The sequence below is a fragment of the Calidris pugnax genome, unplaced genomic scaffold, assembly GCF_001431845.1.
Source record: "Calidris pugnax isolate Ruff unplaced genomic scaffold, ASM143184v1 scaffold157, whole genome shotgun sequence".
Taxonomy (NCBI): domain Eukaryota; kingdom Metazoa; phylum Chordata; class Aves; order Charadriiformes; family Scolopacidae; genus Calidris; species Calidris pugnax.
In genome coordinates, this window is record NW_015090992.1 from 1,059,175 (window position 1) to 1,086,683 (window position 27,509).

Genomic DNA, 27,509 nt, shown 5'->3' on the forward strand with positions numbered 1-27,509 from the left:
TAGATGAAACTGCAATACATTTGTGAAGTAAGTTAAGGAAAGAAAACCAAGCCTTTGGATGGATAGGAGTGCTTACTGCACTCTCTTGGTGCAGGTGCTTAGTGCAGTTAGACTAAGCTGCAGAGACTTCTGCACCTGAGGAAGAGTCAGTATTTTACCTATGTAGATTCACGAGGGCTAATTCTGAGTCACTGAACCAGACTGATGACAATATTTCAACGATTAAAGTTATTTTTCTTTTATGAGGGAGTACTTCTTTGTGGCTAATTTATTCTTTTTAATGTTACCTTTTGGTTAATTTCTTCTTGGCATATTTATCCTTCGTTAATAGAAAAGTAAACCTGGGACTTCCAAGTGCCATGTAATGAATGAGACTCCTGACCAAGAACTGCTTTGCCACAAATGCATAAAGATTTTTAGGTAATACAGAAATACAATTCAAAAATAGTTTTTATCCTAGTTTCATAAATTAAAACATGCAAGTGGAGCAATTGCCAGTAAGAACTGACATCATAAATTAAAATAAAACTTATGTCTCAACTATTAATCTAATGTTGGTAACTAAAACTCACCTGCTGAACATACTGCAAAGGCACTGGTGTTGCTTGGGTAAAAGCTTCCAGATGAATTCCATGAATTGGATCCTCAATAATCAGACATCCAATGTCAAACCATCTGCAATGACATGCAAGCTACTTTACTTTTGAGTACTGAGTATCAATCCATTGAAAAACAACATGCTAGCAGTTGAATTATTGCCATTTTATAAACTCTACTACAAATGTGGCAATAATGCAATAATGATTTTCATCAAAGTGTTCTAGTACCTTTCAAGTAAAATTTGCATATATAGCAATTTATATATATACAAAATCCTAACGTAGTGCATGTGTATGCATGCAAAATACATAATATATATAAAAATATACAAAATACATGAAACATAGATCAAAGAAAGAAAGAAAGCTGGTGGGGTGGGCACATGTGCAGATACGTTCTTTTGGCTGTATTTATTATGCTACAGTTTTCATTGAACCATTGAAAGAATGTTTCTCATTAAGACAGCCTTCCCTAACAACTGAAAAACCAATATTCTATTTACCTTTCATGTTCTACATTCAGAAGATGTTTTAGTATGTCTAATCCTATAACAATTATTTAAATGATTCATTCAGAGAAACACTTCTGCACCTTTGGTGCCTGCTGTAGCAGACACAATGAAGGCTATTGAAGCAGTTCCCAAAATGATCCCTTATCTAGCTTGCAAAAACATTGTCATTTCTCCCTATCAACAAACAACACTGACATGATCCAAATAAAACCAAAGGCAATATATCATCACTACCTCACTGTATTCAGTTCCTCTACCAGTTTTACAGTTGAGTTGCCACAGGAGACACATACTTCAGGGAAAGCACAAACACAAAATCAAGCTCAAGAACCATAAAACATGTAAAAAGGAAAATACTAATGTAGTTGTTGTTTCATATATATATTATACGTGTCTACATAGAAATTGTATTTTATTCTTTAAAGCTTAGTAAGGATGTTGTTATACAAAGAAAGACAAGACTGCAGTTTTAAGAAAAGACTGGCTGGGCTACACTGGCTTCATGTTAAGAATTTAGCAGAGCAAGACGGAAATAAGTACTTCCCTTGCATTATCTTCACAGTGGGGAATAGAGCACAGTAATGCTCTGTGACAGAGGACTACCTCACTTGCAATTTTGAAGAACTGTTCAGAAAGCTTCATGGTTTAAGATAACTTCCTCCTAGTTAATAAAGGACTTAAGAGTCTAGAGGATAAAATACAGATAAAAGAGTTTGCAACCTTTTCTGCAAACAGTATCCAAGATTTGTAATTGGGAGGGGAATAGTCTGACAGGCAACTGAGAAGCTTAGCTGTGCGCTGCGATTGATCTGTTAGGTGCTAGGTCCAGAGCTCTCACTATTGATGGGTGGTTCCTTGGAAACTCCTCTGCTTCAGACCATTCTGCGTAAGTGTGGTAAACAATATCAGCAAAACACAGTCTGCATCCCCCATATTAGAACTGTAACACTATGGTGCTCACTTCAGAATAATAATAAATTGATTACTAGCACTCTGACCTATCATTTCATTGCAGAAAAAACCAAGGGCCGATAACAGATCACATGATTTTCGTAACATCATGCAAAGAAGCTTTCAATGTTGTCTACTGAGTAAAAATTAAATCATGCATTAAGTTATTCTTTGTCTCCACTATAACTAATATCAAATATCAAGACATTCTTGGGGTCTCTAATGTGTGGACAGAAGAGTTAGCATTCCTTTCAGTAACACTGCAGTCCTGGGTGAGCTCTTTCTTGCCAAATACTTTAAACAACATTTTCAGATTTAGGAATGAGCAAACTCAAAGGATGAAAACAGCTATTATTTTAAAACAGAGATGTCACTGTCATACTGCTTTGTGGAAATATGATAAAACAGACTAGATGGAAATAAATATGAAATAAAAATTTAAACACTTCCTAATTCTATTTATTTTAGAAAATTCACCATCCATCTTCCACTAAGGATACTAAATGTACCTTTACAAATGGAACAAAAGCACAGCAGGTGTAAAAAAAAAAAGAAAAACACTATTTAGAAAAACACTACTTAAGTTTGCATTAACAAAACCCACGACATTGTCCTTAATGTTTTGGAAATCAATTATAAAGCTACTTCAAGAACTATCTGTCAAAAAGCATGTTACAAAGTCAAGTTGGTAATATATTTGAAAACGCCATTGTGATGTGTGTGCAGTGCAAATTAAAATTAGTAAGTACATTCTCTTTGAAAAGAAAAGAGATATTCAGTAAGATATTCAAAGTTCTTACTTGTCAGGAAGCAATTCCTCAATGAAGTTTTCTACTGACACAGCAGGCTGTTTTTCATGTATTACTCCTGTCCGACGCAAGCTGTCTATCCTTTCTTGTGCTCCCTAAATGGTAATATAAGCTGTTAAACAACATTCTCTTTGAATCACAACATATTACAATGCTTATAGATGAATGCAAAAAGAAGTCTAGAACATACTTTTCAAGTTAAACAGAAAATATGAGAGATTTTTAAAAATTACCCTTATTTCAACGTTAGAAAAACAGAAAATAGAACTCATGAAAAGCCACAATGGAATCTCAAACTAACAAAGCCTATGATAAAATTAACTGAATCTTTTTAGTTTGTTATTTGCCATGCAAAAGACCGAGATTAGCACGCAAAGAATTCCTAACCTCTACCTGTGTGAAGTTTCACTATTAGGTAAAGCATCAGTATATATTTCTGTTACTGACACTGGTGTTTTTGCAGCTTAAGATTTGCCAGGTTTAGATCCTTTAAGAGCTTTGGACCAACTCTGCAATAAGACCAAGGGAGAGAAACTCTTTGTTGTAGTATCTATCCAAATAAGATGTAGGAATCATTCACTCCAAACATGTTATCACTCTGAAGATATAATACTACTGCTACTACATTGCAGTAGCTAAACAGGTAAAGGAATATATACAGATATATATATTACCCTTCTGTACCTCAATATAAAATTGTATCAGGTAATATATTGCTATGACAATAGGCTTTACTCAGTTGTGAGCATTGCCACAGCAGTTAGGAGAAAATACTTCCTATTTTTAATGAGTAAATCATTTGCCTACATTTAAGAAGCAGAGTACTGAAGAATTGTTTTGAGAATTTCTAGTTACTGGCCAGTAGATACACCTGATGAACGTGTACATTTTTACAATCTGGTAAAACCTTTGCTAACCCTTCCTCTGGGCCAGCACAGCTGTTTAGAAGGCTGCACGGTGAATTTTTACTTTTTCAACGTAACATAGATCTGTTCAGGACGATCCCTGACAAGTGTTGATCAAACTACCTTTGATCTACAGAACTAGTGGGGCAACAACTTAGTTTCAGAGCTTCTCTTAATTTCTAACATTCCCAACATGGTGTGCTAATAATAGACTAAGAAGAAATGCCTGATATACTTTTAAACTACAGTAATATCATAATGTATGCCAGATTTGATGTCAACCAATGATAGTACAAGATGACTGACACAAATACTCTTCATTTGCTGTGAATGCCTTTGCAAAAAAAACCCAACCAAAACTATTTCAACAAGGAGCTTTAAACTGATCTAATGATTGAGATGACAATACAATAACAAATAAAAATTAAAAAAAGGAGATATTTACCTATCCCGCAAATTTACCTTCCCCTTATGGAAAATCAGATTCTTCTGAGTATATTTGAGGCACTTCAGTACTCTCATATATCAACTTACTTTTAAACCTGCAGCATAACCCACTGGCTGGGGTGCGATGTTAGACTGTGCGGCCTCTCCAGTAACGACAGCCATTCCAAAGACTTCTTGAAAGGCATCTCTAATTGCTGCGACTTTTACCTCTTTATTAGAAGTAACCACTATGTCCATTTCTCCCCCAGTTTCTGTAAAATACATATACATGCATATATTTTTCATCATTCCCATTATAAACTAGTTCAAATATATTTTAGATCTTAAGAATATGCTTCAGTTGTTCTTCTCCTTCTCACGCACAGTAAAAGATTCTTTCATGAAGCAGAAGTAACTTAGGAAATAAAATCTAGATGAAGGGCTAAGTGATTCAGGGATGAAAGACAGAAAACAGGAATGGATGGTTGTTTAGCATCTGAAAAGAAGCCCACTGTTCATTTAAGGTGACGATTCATGGGTTTAGGAGATTAACCCAGACATCCATTTCTGAGGATGTTTTGGTGTTCTGCGAAGTGGTGTGACACACAAACTCTTCCTGTGCCATGGACCAAGAACACAGATGCAGTTCATAAAATCCAGGGAACAGCTGTAAAATTACATAAGCTTTAAACGAAAGGCTTGCATTACTGTCTAGTTGTCCTTGGACTATGAATTTCAGTGTCATTTTATTGTCTGTCTACTTACCTAAACCTTTGTCTTGTTTTTAGATATTAAATATATATGGAACCAAAAAGTTCTAATTATTTCTGAACCGTTTCCATATGGTGGTATCTCCATAAAGAAGGATGAATTTTCACTAAGCTTTGTTAGGATAAAGCAGAACAGTTCATAAATTAAAAGAAATCTAAAACCACTAGAAAAGGTTGATGGACTCAATTATACTTCACATCTGTCTGTATCACAGTTGGATCATTTATATTGTCAAACTTAATTTATGCAAAAACATCTCATAGAACTTGTCCCTTTCTGAAGAACAGCTTAAACTATTTTCAGACATGGAACATGACATCAGAGAAAGCTAGATAAGTAAATTGCATCAGCAAGTGTAAAGGACAAATTACTGGACATGTCCACAAACAGGCACTAAAAGTAATAGTTACAGAGATGCTTCTTGTCATCCTTAGTCCAATGGCTCTGGATCATGAAGAAGTACAAGGAGAAAGGATTACAGAAGTCATGAGATCTACTGTCATTTACCATACAGCATCTCCTGTTGCTTCAATATTCAAGACAGAATATTGAGCCACATGAACGACTGGACTAGAGCATCTCTTCTACGAGGAAAGACTGAGAGAGCTGGGAATACTCAGCCTGGAGAAGAAAACATTCGGGACAATCTTACAAATCATACAAATACTGAAGAGAGGCTGCAAAGAGGATGGAGCCAGGTTCTTTCCAGTGGTGCACAGTCTCAAGACCAGAGGCAATGGGTGCAAACTGAAACACGGGATGTTCCCTATGAACATATGGAAAAGGTTTTTTACTGTGAGGGTGACTGAGCACTGGCACAGGTTGACCAGCAAGGTGCTGGAGTCTCCATCCTTGGAGATACACAGTCCTGGGCAACTGGCCCTAGGGGGCTCTGGTGAAGGAGGGGTTTCAGACGACCTCCCTTCCAACCTCCATGACTTTGTGATCCTGTCATCCAGCAGGGCATTTCTTATGACAACAGTAGCAAATGCGTGACAGCCTTTTAACCTGGAATTTACAAACAGCCTTTGAACCTGTATTTTCCCAGGCCCGCTGAATGTAGAAAATACATTAAGCTACCTTGTAAACGAAAAAAGAACAGGCCCCAGTGGTTTTGCTTTTAAACACTAACACTCCACCTAATTATACATGCTGGCAAAGTCTGCAGTATTTATCCTAATGTAAGAAAAATTTCTCCATTGATAATGACAAGCCTGAAGCTTAAATTTTAAAGAAAAAAAACAATTTATTCTTTAGCTTTTATTACTTAGCATACCTCAGTTACAGGAAACATCTTCTTTTTATGAAGAATCACGAGAGATATGCCAGAACCCTAGCAGACGTTCTATTTGGTTTTTAGATTATTTTTTAACTTTTTATTTATAAATTGCTTTACTGAATGGAATGGGATGTATGCATCTCTGAACTTTGGGCAATTGCTTTAGAGACTGGGTAACAACTGGCCAAAAAAATTATTGTCTCCTTTCATTGATTCCTTCTTGATAGATATCAAGTTAACATAAGTAAACAAGTGCTTAAAAGTGACTGCAAGCTTTTGCTGAAGTTAGCCTTTTTGAGTGCTTAGGGATAGAAACACTGTTAAAAGTTTTTAATGCACATAAAAACTAGCCCATAACATACCTAGTAAATGACTGCATAGTAACTTAAGAATGCTAACTGTGCCTCATGTTTGTGTATTGCAACAGCAGAATGCAGATTGTGTTCTTTCTATTAAAGGATCATTGTGGATCAAATCATATCTCTGTTCATCGCAGATACTACAGAAGGAAAATAAAGATATTTCATACATTAAAAGAAACAATTTGTGACAAGATCTGTCACACACCATGGTAATATGGAAATATTAAAACCTAAAATATAAGGATTAGATACACCCTGGCAAATTCAGACACGGAACTGTCACATTAAGTTAAGCTCTGACACTTGAACATGAAATATCATTGTACCTTGTGTATTATAAACTGAAATGACAGTTCCACATGCAATTCAAGATTCCCTGTCATCTTTTGTTACAAAAGCATTGATGCTTAGAAGTTGACCATTTCCTGTGCAGAAATTTTCTATTCCAGGTGCTTGCCTCAGATAACATCTTCACAATGTGTCAATGAAAACAGTTCATCTCTTTTCAAGAAAGAGATTACAGAAATACTATTTGCTCACACACACAAAAAAAGTCAACCACCTCATCCAGAAGCTTGGTAATTTCAGGCTTTGGCATGAGGAATCTGAAATTTCTTTGGAATTGCAGCAGTGGAGAGAGAGCAGAGAGAAGTGGGGCTGTCTGTTGTTGAGGACATGGCTTTTGTTAATCCCACAAAACATTTCTAGAAGGAAGTAAATACTAAGGTTACAAATCTCTACCCTGTTTCCACAACCTGCAACTACAAAAAACCCACAATATATCAATAGCCAAGGTGTGTATAGATGCTTTCCCTTGCAACATGACTTTAGAGAACTTTGAGATAACTACTGAATTTGCTTTAACTGAGTTTTACAAGTAAAGCTTTTATTAGAATTACTTCCTCCTCCAGGTAATGTTCTTGTGTCCAATGAATACTGTGTCAAACTATCCAAACTATCATTGGAGACTGACAGATCCTATTTTAAAAAGGGATGGTCACAACTGCAATAGAAACCTTAAATACAGTTCACCAAATTGTGCATAATCAATATTTACTGTAGCTTTGCATTGCATCCTGCTATTCCTCTCAAATACTTTCTCAGTTGCTGGCCTGGCCTTCTCGCTGATTTCATGTCCCACTATCTCCTCACTAGTCAGATGCAGGAATATGTTCCCCTAAATATAAGACATTTAACTACTACTCAATAATTAGATCATCTTCCCCTTTTATTCCACATATTGTTCACTAGATTAGTACAATAGTGCAGCAACACGGTTAGCTGGATAACAGCACGGATCCAGCTGAAAGACGGCTCAGAAAAACAAAATACAAAAACATTTTAATAGTTTCTTCTCAGCCTTATCTGTTTCCTGACCATCTTCATCTACATGCAGACAATGGGCAGTACTGGCACAACTAAGAAGGACTAACTACCAGACTGCTGGATGAAAAAACAAAAAAACAACCCATCAACCAAAAAAAACCCCCACCAAAACCAAAAACCAAACCACTACCCTGGACAAATTGCAACTTTTGCTTCCCCATTTTAATGAAGTAGAAATCTTCCATCAGTGGTATGTGACATGTAATATGTACTCAAGTAGAACAAAAAATGATGAAGTCCACAATGCTTCCCCTTCCTATTAATTTTCAAGCTGTAACTGAAATGCTATGCTTTTCCTTCCAGGCTTGATAATCAGCAGTACTTCAGACTTCATTAGACCATTTTAGAATTTTAATGTTCCTACTAACTGATTCAGGAACTGCCTCAAGTTTGCCGAATTTCCTAAAAAAATTATAAATACTATTAGGCTAGAAAAGCCAAACACCTGAAAGTTGAAAGAAAGCCACGAAAGCTATGTAAATAACTCTACCCTATGACTCTCTGAGTATGCTTACCTTTTGGTTTGTTTTAACTTTAATGTGATAGCTTTTACAGTAGTACTTAAGCATGTGATCCAACAGAACACATACAGTGTATTTTAAATCTAAATCTGTAACAGCACGCAACTTAGGGATTATAGACAAGGTCTATTCATTGTTTTTATTTCTTTTTAACTTCCTAATCTTTCACAATCTGAATTAAATTCACTATGCCACTGTCTGAACTATAGCAGGATACAAATGTCAAATGAACCTCAAGACAGACATAAAAAGCCTCCAGAATGAGAGATTCATATTTGAGAAATTAGTACAGTATTGCAAGTTTGAATTAACACATGACATACACAAACTTCAAGTGTAAAAGTAGTGTGCTATATTATATTAACCTCTCTAACATGTACATACATTGCTTAATGGTTTGTCACAAATACTTACTGATATATGGAACCATTCCAGGATCCAGCGTTGTGATCATGGTCTCGACTGAATGCTTGGTTTTATCAAGAACAGACTTCACCATGGGATTCTCAGCTACACCCTGAATTTAAGCAAATAGATTTCCATATTATCTTGTGTTTTTTCCCAAGTAACTAAAAATGTTACAGTTAAAAACAAACTACTGTGATTTAGGCTGGGTTGGCCACTAAAAGAACATGGCAGATACTCTCTTTTAACCCCTCTCCCTTCCCAGAAGAGAAGGGAGAGAGAAAAAGGAAGAGTTATGGGTTTAAAAGAAACTAAAACTAATGAAACTAAAACTACTAAAAATAAAAATATAATAATAACAAAATAATGAAATATATACAATATATACGTAATCAGTATCGAGCTCCCAGACTGGACTCAGTGACAGATGGGAACTGGATTCAGCAACTGGATTCAGGAATGCACTGATCGGGGTCAAGGACAGATGAACAAACAGAGTCCTCTTTAGATGCCACCCATTGAAGAAAGACAGGTGCCCCCTTTGATCCCTCAGCTTTCTACTGAGCATGACACAGATGGGATAGAATATCCTGTTGGTCACCAGTCCTGTCCACTCCTCCCCACAAGTGTGACCCCTCTATGCTTTTCTGCTTCCGATCCTCCAATTTGGTCCATACCAAAGTTAGCTGGCCGTATTTGTTATAGCAATAAGCATAAGCCAGAACCTCTCTGTGTACCATTCCTTGGCCTTAACTACAAACATCAGACCTTACCTGCTAGAGGCAGACACTGTCCAAAAAATGTGCCTTTAATTTCAGAGACTGAAGTTAGTTAGAAGCGACTTAACTGAAAAGTAAAATTACTGAAAAGAAAATTGGTTTGATTTTATCTCAAACCAGGACACAAACAAACAAAAACCTTTGTGTTTTTCCTACCACATTTATACAGTAGGTGTTACCAAGCATCTCACTCACACACTCAGCACAAACACTACAGGATATGACTATTAGTGCATATGACTTTTCAGTTACAACATAAAGTTCAAATATCATCTCTATCATCCTTTTCTGCACTAATGCAGAAAGAGCCCCATCAGTGATGGTGGGCATAGAGGATGGGACTTGATCTAGTCCTATTCTGGGACCGGAAGTCTTTAGCAAAATTGTAGGTACCCAATGTTAATTATAGGTATCACCAGACTAGGCAGCTACATTTAGACTGTGATAACTCAGGCTGAAGAACTACTCTTTTCTAACCTTCTTAAAGACAATAGGATCTATTTTAGAATGGCCCATTACTAACAAATATTTCCAGAGCAATTGAGCTGGAAGTCCTCAATTTATAAATAGATTCTAAACATTGCTGGAAAAATATTCTACATTCTCCAGCCAAATCATAGATAGAGCTTCTGACAGACTATATCTCACTAAATATAAACACAAACACTGTCCTGTGTCTTGCAAATAGTCTAATGAATGTCTCTGTCTTGTCAAAATTTTATTTAAATTCAGATAAGATCACAGGATGAAAGAAGAAAGATACCAATGCTGGATCATTGAAAGATAAAGCACTGGAAACTATTTTACAGAAACCTTTTATAAAATTTCTTTAGTAAACAGACTAATATTAGAACTGCATATGCTGGTATTTGTTTCACCATTTAGTGAATTACAAGTATTACACAGGACAGCCCTGTGCACATACGTTCTTTCAGAAGGTGCTTGCTTAATACATCTACACAGTATTTCAGACAACTGCAGAATCAGAATAGTTTTAACTATCTCAGAATAACTTTTTCTCAGCAAAGCTTCTTTCCTATAAATCACAGAATGGTTTGGGTTAGGAGGAATCTTACAGATCACCTAGCTACAAGCCCTCTACCACTGGCAGGGAAACCTTCTACTATATCAGGTTGCTCAAAGTCCCATCCAACCTTTGAATGTTTTCTATTTCTTTGTAGCAAGTTTAACAAAGGAAAAAAACCCACACACTTCTACAACGACTGAAATATTGTATAGTTACTAATAATGATTACTTTATCCCTTGCCTCATGCTGAAATAGTTCACTTCTAGGTTCAAGTACTCTTCTCACCACTGTGCAGAACGCTAAGCCTGACTGTAGAATTTGATAAAGAAATCAAAACTATTACTCACTCTAGAACCACTATGCTTTTTCAAGCCATAGCCCACTGTAAACATTTGTTTCTCAGGAACATAACATGAGATTTTTCTGAATGGCAGTTTTCACTGAGTAATAGACATACTCTTGTGACTACTCATGTACCCACAGGATGCCATCAAGAACTTTATATTCCTCCTCCTTCAGCTCTCTCACTATGTCATCTGTTGTTTTAACATGTGAGTACTATGAGACCCTCAGAAACATTTTAAGTAGTAACTTCCAGTTCTTGATGTTGCTGCTTATTTTCTCTGTATGAACAGATCACACCACAAGGAGTATCTGTTTTGCACTATATACACTCCATGCCTTCTAGCAGAATAGAAAAATACTTTAGCTACTTCTTAGTTAAACTGTTCTTTGGCAGAAAAAATATCTATTTGTCTGTCCATGAAGAGACTTGTTTGTTATAGAACAGGCAGATTGATCCCATAGAAATCAAACTCATTTCATTAGGAAATGATAAAGGAATGGGATATGCAAATAATTCTGGTGAGATACAACAGATGATCTTTTTCTGCATCCAGTTGCTGTGAAGTAAAAACTAGCTTTCAGGTCTTAAAGAGGTTCTAAAGCTTTACTTGATTTAAAAACATGTGACAGAATGTGCTAGGTATGCATATCTTCCTGTCACAAGCACTAAAATTAATGTAGAACACCTGCATTTGTGTAGTCCTCTCTCTTCTATACAGACGAAAAACAAAAGCATAGTTTCAGCAAACATCAATATTAAGAACAGCCACCTTGCTCATGAGACCAGAGAAAAGACAGGACTTACAGCAACGTGCATTTAAAAAAAATCAGCATGTTTTATCATAGTCAGTAAAAATGTAATTCCTTCTGAAGGGTAACAGACAAAACCCCATACCTTTATAAACCCCCACAGTCCTCCAGCAGGTGCTCCACCTTGGGCAGTAGATACTCTGGGATCTTCACGCTCCTCAGGAAAAGTGATTGCAGAACCAGTTCCAGGAGCCAAAGGTGATGAGAAAGTTGCTTGTTGAGTAATGGGATCTGTCAAAACACCTAGGAAGAGGGAAGAATATAACTCAAGGGTTCATTCATTTTACTGCATTTAATTTGTTATATTGTAGCAACATGCAATTGTTTAACAGGAAAATGAGCAGGAAGAGTAGAAGAATACTAGTCTGTTTCGCTTCATTTCTTGAAGTCCCAAGAACAATTCTGCTTGTTAAAGTTACTAGATATAGCTACTGTAAAGGAGTTCAACAATATCTGCTAATAGAACCGAGACTGCCTGTATATTACATATAAAATTAAACAATTGTTTCTTAGCAGGTTACATTAACAGTGGTGCTCTTTATTGTATTCAAATTTTAATAATAAGCCCTCAGCAGAGGAAAAAGGAATGGGTGTTGCTCTGTGAACAAAGAGACAGGAATATTCTCATACATAATAAAAGACAGAGACGTAGGAAATTTTTTAGTCCTGAGTGGTGGAAATTGATAGCAAAAGGAGCAACAAAGGAATAGTGCTACATATTTTACAAGAAAACAAAAGGAACTCAAACAGTAGAAAATTTAAGCATGAGCCTTTACCCCATTACTCAGGCCTATTCTAACAGATTTTCCAACACTCGCCTTAATCAAGAGCTATTTTTATTTTACACTGCACAATATCTTTTTAGATATTCTCCTAATACAGATTACTTAAAAGAGATATCACCAATAATAGTAAAAGCCTGGCCCAATTGCAGTTGGAGAGCCAAGTTTCCATTCCACTACCAGAAAATGACATCAGTTTAGCAACTACAGCAACTACTTGCATGGAAGGTATGTATTTTTAGCTGTCCTAATACAATTTAGTGGCTGGAAACAAGAAAATAGAAGCTGGTGTCACGTGATAGATAGCTTGTTATAGATAGCTTTTCAGAACAAAGACCTGAAAATTATGAGGTTACGGCCTGAAGTATCATATCATTCTCTGGAAATATCATGGCTGAAGTTGACCCTCTGATCTAAATAAAACATATGTATATATGTTCAGCTGGGCTTTCCTGTGTGAGTTAACAACAAAGAAAGTTCTCAAACAAAGATTTTTCTGTGAGCTCGAACGCTAGCAGAACTCTACTGAAGAGGCTACTCTCCCTTCTTCTGAGTGCAGCTACATTAATTAAATTTAACCAGAATTACAAAGCTGAACTTGCAGGATAGAGGGAGTTTGGGGAGCCGGAGAAGAGGAGGCTCCAAGGAGACTTTATAACGGCCTTCAAGTACCTGAAGGGGACCTACAGGACAGATGGAGAAGGAGTCTTTATCAAGGCCTGTAGTGACAGGATGAAGGGCAATGGTTTTGAATTGAAAGAGGGGAGATTTAGATTAGGTACTAAAAATTCTTTACTGTGAGGGTGGTGAGACACTGGAACAGGCTGGCCAAAGAAGCTGTGGAAGCCCCAACCCTGGAAGTTTGAACAGGCCAGGCTGGATGGGGCTTTGAGCAACCTGCTCTAGTGGGAGGTGTCCCTGCCTACAGCAGGGGGGTTGGAACCTGATGATCTTTAAGGCCCCTTCCAACTCTAATCATTCTATGATTCTGTGATTCTCTGACTCTAGCACAGTGGTGGAAAAAGCCACCCAGGAGATTCTTCATCCTGTCTCACAAAGACAAAAGGGCATAAACAAAACGTTACCTGTGACTGGAGGTGCAGAAAATGATGGCATCAGTGGGCTCTGTGGTGCTCTACCAGCATGACCTCTGGTAATATCATAGACTGCAGACACGGCAAATCCTGAAGTGGGGGGACCAGTGGGAGGTGCAGGAAGACCAGGGCCAGCAGTAGTGCTTAATGGAGGAGGTGTAGAGAACTGGGACATGGGGGTACTAAAAGCCGAAGGGGCAACAGAAGGGGGGGCAGGAGTTAGAGGTGGTGCAATAGTAGAAACCGTTGCAGAAGGCACAAGTGGAAGAGAAGCTGAAGTCATCATAGGAGGAGGAAGTGGAGAGACTCCAGTTGGCAAGGGTGGCGAGTATGCAGGCGCAGATGACATGCTTGGTGTACCAAGGGGACTGGACAAAGCTAGGAAAAAAAAAGAAAAAAGGAATTTTTGAAATGTTGTCCTTTGATCCCCCAGACTCAGTTATAGAATTGTTCAGGCAATTTATAAATCAGTTTTGACCCTGTCTGCCTTTCTCCCTTCAAAGTGAATTTTAATTCTGCTTGGGTTTGCATACAACATCAGTTGTGCTCAATTTTTGGTGATAGTATCTTGTAAGCCACAACTCTTCTTGCACGACCCTACTTGTCATAAGCTTAAAAAGATGAGTCAACATTTGACTACTGAATTTATAGCAGCTGAAGTATGCCTTAGAAATTTCTAGCCAGTACAGTTCTTTCTGAGTGACTGCTTAATCAACAGGCATAATGATGATGCTGGAAGTGCCTATATTTTGGAATAAAATGTACCTTTATAATAGCTGGCAAGGTGACAGTTACTTCTATGAGATGGGTTGAGCACCAGGCAGCCCTCTTCCCTGGCACCCAGAATTCTAATCCCTCTGCTTTTAGTGTTTCAGATTGGCCCTCAGCTGATCTTGGATAAACAAATTTTGCTCTGTAAACCAACCTTCACCAGAAAAACAGAAACAACCATTTTTGAAAGCAGTAAGCTGTTGGATCAGCTCAAGCATCTCAATGGCCTCAGCCTAAACATCAATGACAGCCAAGTGATACGCCACATTGCACTAATGCGGTGGTCTCCAAACTCTATTATGCACACCTATCAGTAAAAATTTTTTGAGCATGCACCCTCCCAACATACGTAAATTTATTTATGATTTATATGTACCACTGTTCTAGTATATTATGTGTATTATAAAACACACAACAGAAATTTTAAAAGTATGACAAAGATGAATTAAAAAAATTAAAAAATAATTTATTTACTACTAAATTAGTACTTTTCTGCTCCCACTGAAAACTGTTTTATTAATAACATGTTAAGAATGGTTATCATATTATACAATACAATTATTAATTTTATTTTTTTTTTTATTGTGAGCAATGTGATTGAAGGAGCCTCATTATCTTTTTAATTTTGGTTTAACCACTCATGATACAGCAATTTGAAGGTCTCGTTCTACGTTCCGATTATTTCAATATTTGGCTTTAATGGCTGTCAGAGCTGCAAAAGACACTTCACAGGGATTCATAGCTTCCAATGGAAGGACTGCATTGTTGGCTGTGCTTACCAAACCATGCTATTTGTTTCCCACTCCCACCCACCAATTACATAAAAGTTTTCTTGAAATTCAGCTAGCAAGTTTCCATCTTTCCTGATATTAATCAATTATTCTTGCAAACTAATGAGAAGGTGTTACACTTTGGCATTTTTAACCAATGGGTTCAAACCACACTTGAAATGGTTCAGTTGGAAGATTTTTTCACAAGTCAGGAAATTCTCTTTGCAAATTTATGTGTACAGATGACAGCTTTTATGTGACACTTGCATTATTTTTGGCAACAGGATTGTGTAACAACGGTAACATTTCCAAATATCAATTTTCAAAATGCTCTCTCAAAAGAATGACTTCCTTACAAAAGGTAGCTACAAAAGTGTCACCCCTTACTATAAATGTCACCTTTACCTTGAAGGGACAAATTATGAGAGTTGGGGTTATTTTCAAATATGTACTAGGTAGCACATTCCTGACAGCCACCTGTCATCACAAAAAATGTAAGCAAATCTGGGAGACTTGTCTTTTTGTAAAAGAAAAACATTCATGTCATCATTAAATTCAATAACTCCTTTTAACACCTTGCCCCACAACAACTAGCAAACCACTATGCAATACAAAAAGTTTTCATGGTCACTCACTGCATTTATTTACAAAGTTTTGTTAAAAAAATCTACTATTTAAAGGTTATTTTTATAAAATTAACAACATTGATGACATCTTGTAGCACTTTGTGCACTTCTGGCTTCAGTTTCTTTGCTGCAATAGCTTGCCTAAGAACGAGGTAGTGAATAAGTTTCATGTGTGGCAATACAGTAGTTCTTTGTGTATTTTATTATTGTAACAGAATTTAGTAAACCATATGCTGAGACATGTTAGGGACATCTATACTTTCAGGCAATATATAAGTAACCCTCCAATGCCATGTGATTTGTTCTAATACTTGTTTCTTCAAATGTTAAGCAATGTTTTCTGTATGTCTTCCACCAGTATTTGCTGATGAATGCGTTCTAGTTTGTCACCATATTGTGTTTCCATGTATTATTTTAGACATTTTTACCAAGTCAAGAAGAACAAGTGTTTCCTCAATGCACATGGCTTTCGTCTTCACTATTAGCTAAGAAATCTCCAGAGGCTTCTAAAGATTTATCATTGAGTCTACTGAAATTTTTTAAGTACTGTTTTGAGTACTGTATGACTTGAAACATTACCAAAAAAACCTGTAGAGGTTTGTTTTCATATTCTGCTTAGTTTTAGACATTTAGACATCTGGCTAATTATAATGGCTTCATACTATCCTTATCTAATATCTCAATACGCACTTAGGGCAAGATTCATCATTAACAATGGTGGATATAAATTTAGATTTCAAACAGTCCTCTTGAAAATTTTGGACTTTTCCTGGCCAACTTTTTGTCAGATCTGATTAGATTGTTACGCATATTATGAGATAAAAACAATGGCAAAGAGCTCATAACTATGAATCAGAAAAGTGTCAGCTCTTCCATTTTCGTGCTGCTTGCTTGCACTCCTATTATTAGCGGTATTTTCAATCCATGGTGTCTCTGCAGTGTCACCCATCCACAAATCCACTTAAACAGGCACACAAACTGCAAGGCATTGCAATATGATGAAAGTGTGCAAGAGTGAGGGTGCCACTGTCAACCCCTTTTCATCACAGAACACCCACACTTCTCTCAGGACATGTGAATGTCCAACATATGGACCAAATGAGTGTGGACACCAGAGCCAAGGAGTATATCAAGCAAGCATTACTGAAGTTCATTTCTTTCTTGTTTTTTAGATAAAAATAAGTATTAATGGAAGTTCTAATATTTTCTTCGTGCATCTCAATGGATTGCCTTGCATACCCCCCGGGATAAGGGCACTCCACTTCAGAGCCCACTACACTACTGTAACCAATACCAGATGTGTCAGAAAACTAAATATTTGGTATTCACAATGCGGTGTATCTGATTTCTCAAGAATCTGAAAAGTGCTTTGATTACCACCCACAATATTAAAACCCAAGTGATTATCCAGGTTCAAGACTGTAAATTAGTTTTAACTCCCTTCTATGCTGCTCATCGAACTGTGGGCTGTAGTGGAAGGCATTACTTCCCTGGCCCCACATCCTGTGCATGATGAGCACACGAGTGCATCCACATGATTTCATAAAAAAGTTTCAAGAATAAAATAAAAAAATCTTTAAAATATTCTGTGTCAGATGCATGTCAGATAAGAAGCACACTTCCATCATTAAGAAACAATTTAAGTTCTTCTAATTAGTCTCAAAAAAAGCCCTGTAATTATGCTGATTGCAACATTTTTGGATGAAATGCCGTGCTTCAGAAGACAGGAATAAACGTGAACAAGTTGCTGAGTAAGTTTCTGTACCTAATGAGACAGGTGTAGCGGCGGCGGCAGCAGCCCCTGCTGTGCTTGGTGGGGGTGTGCCAGGTGGAGTTGTCTCTATTCCACTCTCTTCCATCATGTTCCTACAAAAATCTGTGAAGAAAAAAAGTGTATCTTGAGAAACAAGAGAAAAGATTTTAAATCAGAATGTAAAGGCCACACCACAGTGATTTACATTTCTGAACGGAGCAGGTAATTCAGATGTAAACTCTAGAAAAAAGAAAAAAGTTGACCGATCTCAAGTACATAATTATCCAGTTTGTCTCATTTCTCCTGTATCTTCACTTCATTTTTAGCACAGTGATAATACCTCAAGCTCCAAGCATCTTTCTAAAAAACCTCACTGTGGATGCCCAGTTACTGCTTCCAATACCTAGAATAGAGAAGTAATTACACATCACAAAACCCACTGCAAGAAAAACTTCACTGCGGGGTAGCATTCTGCTGCATAATTGAGCTGCAGTAACTCAGACAAGGACCTGACCTATTTTCAGAGCTGATGCAGGACAGGATGCAAGACATGGCAAGAGGCAGGACACAGAACCCATGTGTGCCCCTCTGGCAGCGAGGAATCATGACTACCCAAGAAGCTGTAGCCCTCTCCAGCTTAAGCACTTCAGCAGATGCTCCTGAGCATCACCCCTGAGCGCAAGCACCTTGCTGAACACCAGCAACAGTGGCAGAGCTGGCAACAGCCCAGGAGTCCTGGCTCTGCGACTTAAACTTGAAGCAAGACCTTGTCTACTTTAAAGCAGAAGAGTTTTTGGGTAAGCTAAATAAAACTACAGAAAAGCCCAATGACACCAGCTGAAATTCACTTCCAACATGAATAAAATGATACTGAAATTAAATTACACTGAACAAGATTTCTGGTACAAACAATTCCTGTGAAATCCAAGCAACATACTGCTCTGGTAACACTATGAGAAATGAAAATAATTGAAAAAAATGGCTTTTATTTTGAAGGCTATATTACATTGGAAGCATCTTTTAACATCTTTGAGTAAACCTTTGAAAAATACTACTTCTGGAAAAGTAAAGCTATATGTTTATTTAAAAATCTTAAATTAACGTAAAAGGCCTTTGGAGAAGAAAAGGAGAGGGGAAAAAGATTAGGACTTTCATGAACACCTGGAGATTTTTGTTCTTTGCTGCACAAGCAGCTAACAAAAATCCCCACCTCCTCCCAAGTCTGGTAAACTAGAAAGCAATGAGTTGTAGAGCTTCCTGAGGTAACAGTTCTTAAGGAAATTTTAATGAAATAAAAAAATCTGTATAAAGGATTTATATGTATGAAAACCAGACAGACTCAAACATTTTCCACAATATCCATTATATCAGCATCTACTGAGGACCGCCAGTAGGACTTAGTGCCTTTAACAATTTTCAAAGGAAAATGCTTAAAAAATGTGTTAAGCTAAAATACCCATCTGTATATAAAAGAATTCCACCTACAAAAGTACAGGGCTTTTCCTCTTTAAAAAAAACCCACAACCTTAATTGTTGTTTTAAATGTATATACAACTATTAAGTTTAACATGGAGGAAAAATTACTGTTATCACCAAACTGAAAAATCCAGAAAGTAGGATGTCAGTGTTACTCTTGACAGGCTTACAAAGAGTCTCAAAAACAAATAAAGGCATCAAAATCACATAGGAAAAATTACAGTCCCTCTGACAAAACAGTATGCTTTGCACAAGCTATTCAGGATTAAACGTTTGAGCCCAGCCTCAGAAAGCAAGTAAATGTGGCTTATGTGCAGCAGTTTTCACGATAACTCTCATGAGAGAGGGATTTTAGGTTCTGAGTACCTCTTCATTTAAAAGCTTCTCTTCAGATGAGATGAAAGAGTCAGTAATTGCCTGGTGGGGAACAGACTGTCCTTGAAGATTAAGTATATATCATGCTGCAGAAAGGAACTGAACAGTCTTCCGTTAAACATCGATAAGCAGAAGAATTTGCAATAATAAGGTTTTGTCTTCTAATCAAGCTACAGGAGTTTACATTCCCCCTCATACAAGTATTTTTAAAGTCCGTCTTCTTCCAATTACACACTGCAAAGCAAGAAAGAATTTTCCATTGTGCAACTCAAGTAATCACTGACCAAAACCTCCTAGAAACATTTTATTTTATCAAGGCTCTTCTAATCTGCTGCTTGATTTCACCTAATGCCATGATTAAAAACTGCTGAGAGGTGCTTATTACTTAAAATAAATACTGAGGCCATAGAGATTGACTGAAAAAGTTCTACTGAGCAGCTTTTCAAAAACTCCATACAAAGCTTTTTCAATGCTTCAAAAAGCTATTAAAGTTGGGGGGCTGGAGTGAAAACCCCCCTGAAAATTAACCTAAGTGACATCAGGAAAGTTAGGAATTAGTAGAAATGTAAATAACTGTCTAGTAACTTTTCTCTATTAACTGTACAGTAAGAAAAGTTACGTGAACATTAAAAAGAAACAGCAATCCCAAACTTGCAAAAATTATGAGTCTGTTGCTGAAATACAGTGATAAAAACCACATCAAACTGCTTAAAATCTGAATTTTAAAAAAGCCAAAATCTAATTCCACATTTTCTCCTCTCACTTGCAAGTCTCTCTGGGAAACCCAAACATCTGCAAATCCATCCTGGCCAGGAGATGGAAGCTTGAGAGGGGAACGCTGCCAGCTGAAGGGTTTACATCTATTTCCTTGGACTTTGCCTAGGGGTGCATACCTGGACCCACAATGTGTCCCAGTAAGCTGGATACCCTCAGAGTGATGCCCAGTCAGAAGCATATTGCTATCTCCCTTCTATTCTAGCTTACATTTTATCCTTTGACCCCAACGTATTCCATACTCTTTCATATATTATCCACTACGATCAATTGGAGTTTTGCCACTAGCTAGGAAAAAGAAGACTTCTCCATACCTTTTGCTAAACGAGCAGACAAATTCCTTTATTCTCTCACATAATGTACAATCACGATAACTGGTCATATTTTCCTCCCACTCAACTTTCTCTGTCACTCTTTTCCCTTTCATCTACCTACCCCCATGCCAATTAGAGAACCAAAGCCTAAATGCTCCTATATCATTTTTCCTTTAGCTTACCCATAATTAAAAAAAAAATAAGGATGAGGAAAAAGATAAGACATGGGAGCAGGGAATAACACTAAAGGAAAAGAAAGCAAAAGTACAATAGGTGTAATTGGAAACTAATAGCTCATCACACTGAAAGAATTCAGCACTATATATAATTAAAACTGATCCTACAGGACATACGGATTAACACTTGAATCTAAATGGTCTATTTGAAACATTTTTTTTGTGAAAAATTGGAAAGCATTGGGGTGACACAAAACCAAGCCCAAGCAATACACAGACTTTAACAGTGCCCAGTCCTCAACGAAGTTTCCGACGACGGTTCCCCAACTTCCTTTAGGCAAGCTGCAGGGAAAAACTTCCCCAGTAAGGTCAGCCCACAAATCCTTAGTGACTGCTGGGTGTGGAAGTGGACTGTCTTTTCATTGACTTAAAAAAAAAAGTAATAGTAATAATTTTTCACAGTCCACAAACACTTAATTTGCAGCAAGCAGTGTGTGCAAATTCAACCTAACTTCTTAAAAAGTGATTTCTATGCCCTCTTGCCAATTAGAACATTTTGTATTACTAAATCAAAAAGACAAATGAGAACCTCTGAGACAGGGAAATCTAAGCATGTGCAATTACGTTAAAATAATAGCTGTACTGCCATCTAGTGATGTGTGATCATAAACTGATTTTATAAATTTGATAATCTTAGCTAGAAGAAAAACTTGTCTTATGCTTATTCAAAAGTAAAGAAGGGATATGGAAAGGAGAAATACAGAAAAGCACAGAAAAAAACCACATTCCTAGTGGTCAGCCATCCTTAAAAAAAATCCTTTAAGAAGGGGAAGCATGAATTTTGTTACGCTTCCACGAAATATTTGGTTATAAAATAGCCCTTGTCAGTACTAATGAAGAAACTACAGGGATTATGTTTAAAACCCCCCATTACACAAAGAAAAGACAGTACACCCACAAGCTTATCCTTAGTTGACCGATAACTACATTTTACAGATTATCAACAGCTGATTCTTAACTTAAAGCCCATCTCAGCTACTAACATAACTCCCAAATGCAAGGCCTATGTATAATGAAGGGAATACGAGGATAAAGAGCTGACTGAAAATTTTAATAGGACTCGTGTTAAAAGCAGGTATTAAATAATTTGATTTAGAGACAAAAAGGCTGAACTGGTAAATCCCTCATCTTTTGGCTTAAGTTTAATAGGAAGTAATTATATTTGCACTAATATTTTGGAATAATCTTAACAACATCACCATACTTCAAAAGCATTCTTCAGGTTATTAATCTAAAATATAGAAATTCACAGTTAAGATTACTTACAAATGGAGATTAGTAAATTTCACGGATAAAAACACATTCTCTAGAAATCAGTCATACTTCAGAGTTTATAATGAGGCCATTATTTTCAGTCATTCTTATTTAATCCCTTCTTGTACTTCAGTAGATGCTCTTGCTAATAAAAAAAGAACCTATGACATACTTAAGAACCCTAAGAGGCAAAACTATCCTCTAAATGGAGCCTAAAATGAAACAAAACCACAGCTGGAATACTAAATTCAAATGCTACTAAACTTCTCATCTTTAATCATAAGAGGCATAGCTTTTTAAAGTAAGTGTGTGGAACAGTACTGTTTACACATACAGTTAATGGCTAAGCACAAGCTGACAACTGTCCAGAATAAGGCGCAGTCATTAACTTATTTATTTGAACAAATCCAATTGTTTGAAGCCACTCCCATTGCAACAACTTCTTTAAATAAAATGTTACATCCTAGGTTGCATTAACTAATAGGCAAATTCACAGACACATACAATATACTTCTGTTCAACAGGAGAGAAGTCAAAGGGGGAAAAAAGCCCAAGAATTCATACAGATGCCAACAGGTGAGATTAAAAACAGAATTACCAAGAAGAAAGCAAGAAAGAAAATTAAAAAAGAAAAACCTCCAGTTATAAAAATGGAGTGAAGTTGATGTCAATCAAAAAGACAAAACTTAAGGAAAAAAAAAAAAAAAAAAAGTTAGAAAATTACTGTATCTGCAAATAACTGTTACTTGTTAACAAGGTTATTAATTTTTAACATGCAACAATGTTGTAAAAGTAGTCGGGTGCATTATCTACTCAAGTGTAGTCCTATGCAATAACAGTAGTTCTACTTGTATTATTATCAAGCCTAGGTGTTTCCCAGAGGCCACGTCTGGTGGTTGGGTAAAACAAAAAAAAAAAACTTAAGAAAAAAAAAAAAAAAAAAGAGTTGAATTGTTAGTATAGTAAAGTTTCAGTTGAAAAAATCTCTCACATTGGTTTACTCCATTTTAGAAAGGGAGAGCACAAAGCCAAGGACAAAACTTCCTTCAGACTCTTGGTCTGTTAAATGCATGCAGGTCCCAGAGGACATAAAAAGCCTCACTGAAGCCAAAGGAAGGGCATAGAGGGATCGTCTTTTTAATCACCTGATATTAAATTACTTGCTCTAAAGTCCAAAGCCTTAAAGACAGGTAATCAGGAAAAAAAACTTACCACCGCACCCCCCAAAAACAAACCCCAACAAAATCACAAAGAATTCTCCTACACCTGTTTTATAATCATAGCATAAATAATGTTAATCACAACACCAGCATCACTTTTACACATTTTAACAACAACAAAAAAGGTCTGTTCACCAAGCTGAATCCAGTATGCCTCAGACCTAACACGGTACCAAGATAGCTCAAAACACAAGGCATGCCAGAAGGGGTTGCCCTTGTCTATAGATTCCTGCGGGCAGAGTTACAGTAGTACATAGATACAATAAAAGGTTCCACTTTTATAAAAACTTCGAAATCTGAGAATTATTTAGTTTCCCACATTCTTAGTGCCATTGCTAACCCTTGGGCTTTGTTCCAGGTCACACCCCCCCCCTTTATCATCAAATACTTATTTTTAAATATCACAAAACTCATGTAGCTCCATGGATTACCTAGTTCCACATCACTGATGGCCACAATCAGAGAACTACTGATCTGGTATACCGTGTTACATATCACTACATAAAAATCATCAAAGAAACAGCTACACAAAGCCACGTACACTCTGCCTATTTTCACCAGTAGTTAATCATATAATGTGCTGAAACAGCTGTAGCACTTTCAGAGTTTTTCCCCATAAGAAATAATGCTTCTTACATGTGACAATAGAAATAAATAGATCATACAAATAAAAGGCAGATCACCTCAACAATGTCTCCAGAGACATTATAATAGCTAGTAAACCTCCTGAAGCATCACTTCTATCAAATACTGACAGACCCTCGAGGCTGAGGATTTCCACTGCCAATCACACCAACTGAAACTGAAGCCACACAGGTTCATTTCCATCCCTAGCTGCAAGGCTGGAAAGCACAGCCCTGAGACCAGACATCCAAACTCCCTACACAGTACTTAGAGGAAGTGTGGTTGCTGGCAGGGCGACTCACAAAAGCAGAAAAATATACATGACCTAGCAAGGTACCAGGACCGGCCAACTGGAAATTCTATGATATGCTGGTCCCTGTGTGTGCTCCCAATGTCACCGGTCGCTGAGGCAGCAAATCTTTATAGCTGAGACTGCTGTAAGGACTCTGACCGGCACTGACAGCTCATCACCCACACCTCACAAGCCCCAATGCGAGCTACTGTCAACAGGGAGGAGAGGAGCCGCTGCTGCCCTTTAGGACAAGCTGGTTCAGAACAATAGGACCGGGCCAGAGCGCCCGTACCAGGGCCAGGCCCCTGGCTGCTCTCCGGGGCTAAGCCTGGCGAGGGCCCGACACGCCGCAGCCCTAGGTGTGCCGGTAAGGGGGAAAGGCGCCCCGGCGGGAGGTTCGGGAGGCCACAGGGGCTGGGCCCGGAGAGACCACACGGGCAAACGAACACCCCCGGGCCGGCAGCCGCCCTGACGGGCCGACAGACCAGCGCGGCCTAGGCCGGGCGGAGCAGCGCCGACCCCGCCGAGACCCACCCGCCGCCGGCAAACACCTCCGGCCCCCCCCCATCCCGCCGGTCCCGCCGCCCCGACCTCCGGACCTGTCCAAGCCGCTTTAGGCCCCAACGGCCGCAGCCGCCACCCAGGAGCGCGGGGAAGCCACCGCTGCGGGACAGACACCGCCTGGCCTCGCCCAGCCCTCCAGCCACTCCCTCCGCGCCGCCGGGGACGACGGGTGCCAACGCGTCCCCTCAGCCCGCCGCCACACGCCGCCTCACCGAGCCCGAGCGGCAGAGCCCGCCGCGGCCTGCCGCCGCCGTCCGCCCGGCTGCGGTCGCCCGGCGGGGAAGCCGCTCCCTGGGCACCGCCGGCGATGAACGGAGGCACCTACCGGCTCAGCTGCCGACTACAGCTCCCAGCAGCCGGAGCGGCGCCGCGACTTCCCGTCCCCGCCCCGCGCTGCCACGTCTTCGGCGGCGCTTCCCGGCGCCCTCTGCCCGGGTCGGGCGGGATTCCGTCCCGGCGTGCTCCTGGCTGCCTGCACCCAAAATGGCGGCGGCGGGGAGCAGGGAGCCTCCTCTGCCACGTTCACGGGCGGCCGGGGGGAAGGCAGGGCAGGGCGGGCCGAGGAACTCCGCCCGGCGCCGGGGAGAGATTCCTTCCCCGCCCCGCGCTATGGCTGTGGGTCTCTCACGTCACACCCGCGCCAGTCACCGGCTGCGCGGGTATCTACAGCCCCGGGCCTTATTTCTCTTGTGAGATGGAAGAAAATGGTACATAATGGACTTAAATTTTACAGCCTTAACAAGTCCTTTGGCGCTATTTTCTAGATTTCTAGTTATGGGGATTTATGTTTTAGTTACATTTGTATTAAATCGGTGACAACCTGTCTCTGATGGATGTCCCTCCAGGCTCTGAGTCAGCAGGGACCTCCGCAGACTCCCATGAGCTTTATTGATGATTGGGAGGGATCCTGCTGTAATGTCCACTAGCTCCTTCAGTGCTCTGGGATGGACCCCACCAGGTCCCATGGGCTTAGGAACATTGAACAGATAAAACCAGGCCGTCAAAATTTGGGGTTCCACAAATGGAAGGTTACTGTTTCCACAGTAGTGGTCCTTCAAGTCAGAGGACTGGGCAGCCCAAGGTCTATCATTAGACTAAAGATGAAGGCTAACAAAAGCCTTCACTGCCTCTTCTTTGTCCGCATCCATGTGTGCCAGGGGACCATCATCATCAAGTATCAGCCCAATGTTTTCATCCTTTTACTATTCTCATACTTCAAAAGCCCTTTTTTGTTCTCTGACACAACACTGACCAGTTTTAACCCCAGTTAAGCTTTGGCTTTTCATGCCATTGGGACTTGGGTCTTCTTTGGACCTCTACAGCAGCTCTTGGTGCCAAACCCAGCAGCCGCCTTCTGTCCTTCCCATTGTCTTACATGGCTGGGTGACTGCATCAAGAGCTGATGGAGCACTGTGTGAGAGGTGGGCAAGCAGCCCTGGGGAGCACAGGTATGATGTGCTGCAATTTCTGCGGGGTTTGCTTGCATCAGAGAGGAGCTGTGTTGGGGGAAGTCCTGCAGAGACCAGGAGACAAAGAGGGGTGTTGAGGGGTGCTGGGGAACAGACAGACAGCACCCATCTGCCGAAGTGGGGACCGTTCCTAGCTGAGGAGAAGATATGCCAGCACCAAGGCTGGATCAAGAAGAGCCAGGGGAAGCAAGCAGGTTCTTGATGGCAGCAGTATATCCATCCATCTTCCTCAGCTCCTGGCCCAAACTGAATGAGGGAAAAGAGGGCCCAGCAAGACCAGACACCATGAGTTGGTGGCATTGTGCCAGGCTGCATGGCGCTTGAATCAGTGGAAGGGGCCCCTGCAAGAGCAGAGAGCCAGACACCATGGCACATTATTGAAGGAAAAGGGGGCCTAGAAGAGCAGAGGGCCAGAACCCATGGTGCTGTGCTCTGGGGAGAGATGCTCAAACAGAATTCCAATTAAAGTTTACAATTTATTAAACGAGTAAAGACAAGCAAACAGCCCAGTAATAGTCAAAACAGGGCAATGAGGCCATGCAAGCCCAGAGAGAGGAGCCCCATGGTGCTCTACTAACAACAATAAGAGGAGACAGCAGGCATAGCCCTGGCAAAAAGGGGCAGAAGGCAGCACAGGTGGGGGTAACAAAATCACCTGTGCTGTTAGTAGCACCCAGGCTTCTTCTGCAGCCTTAAGGCCTTTATTTTCTTTCACTCTTTGATAATTAGACTTTGAGAACCGAGAGCCCTTGAGGGTTGGCACATTCCCCAGCTGCTGGCCCAGTGGTATTTTCAGTAGTGCCTGGGGTAGTGTTCTAGTGCTACCAGTGAGGTGTCTCTCCCTCCCCTTTGGGAGTCACCATGGCCCCCCAGGGGAGCATTCCCTGCCTGTCCCTGCCGCAGGGACTGTCTGCGGGCCCTCTCCATGGTCGTCCTTATGCGCAGGTAGGGGGACAAGCCGACCACATACGCTTCTTAGTGGTTGTCCCCTTGCACTGAGTGCAGCGGCTGCTTGAAAGGCTGCCTGCAGCCTGGGCAGGTCTCTTGGCAGATGCATGCAAGGCAGCAGCAGTATGTGATAAATGATTTAGCCTCAAAGAGGATTCCAATTAAAGTTTACAATTTATTAAATGAGTAAAGACAAGCAAACAGCGCTGGGTGTGCTGGGAGGCTCTGCTCAACCAAGACGCACACTGTACAGTTCCCGTTTTGGGTTTATATTTCTTC

The 27,509-nt window shown here is 39.4% G+C and overlaps 1 protein-coding gene across 3 annotated transcripts in view; it reads right to left on the reverse strand.

Annotated features, from left to right (window-relative positions):
* PRRC1 (proline-rich coiled-coil 1) overlaps window positions 1–25,271 on the reverse strand; it is a 29,861-nt gene extending 4,590 nt beyond the window's left edge. Inside the window, exons 1-8 of one of the 3 annotated variants that reach the window (XM_014954813.1) lie at window positions 25,139–25,271; window positions 17,697–17,807; window positions 13,756–14,142; window positions 11,974–12,131; window positions 8,936–9,038; window positions 4,311–4,474; window positions 2,863–2,966; window positions 573–675 (exon numbers count right to left, since the gene is read on the reverse strand). In XM_014954813.1, the coding sequence (XP_014810299.1) occupies window positions 573–675; window positions 2,863–2,966; window positions 4,311–4,474; window positions 8,936–9,038; window positions 11,974–12,131; window positions 13,756–14,142; window positions 17,697–17,793 (1,116 nt within the window). In that variant the 5' untranslated portion in view covers window positions 17,794–17,807; window positions 25,139–25,271. Of the gene's footprint in view, window positions 1–572; window positions 676–2,862; window positions 2,967–4,310; window positions 4,475–8,935; window positions 9,039–11,973; window positions 12,132–13,755; window positions 14,143–17,696; window positions 17,808–24,848; window positions 24,979–25,025 lie in introns of those variants that run through there. The other 2 variants (XM_014954814.1, XM_014954812.1) reach the window with 2 other exon arrangements.
* Window positions 25,272–27,509: the final 2,238 nt, after the last annotated feature.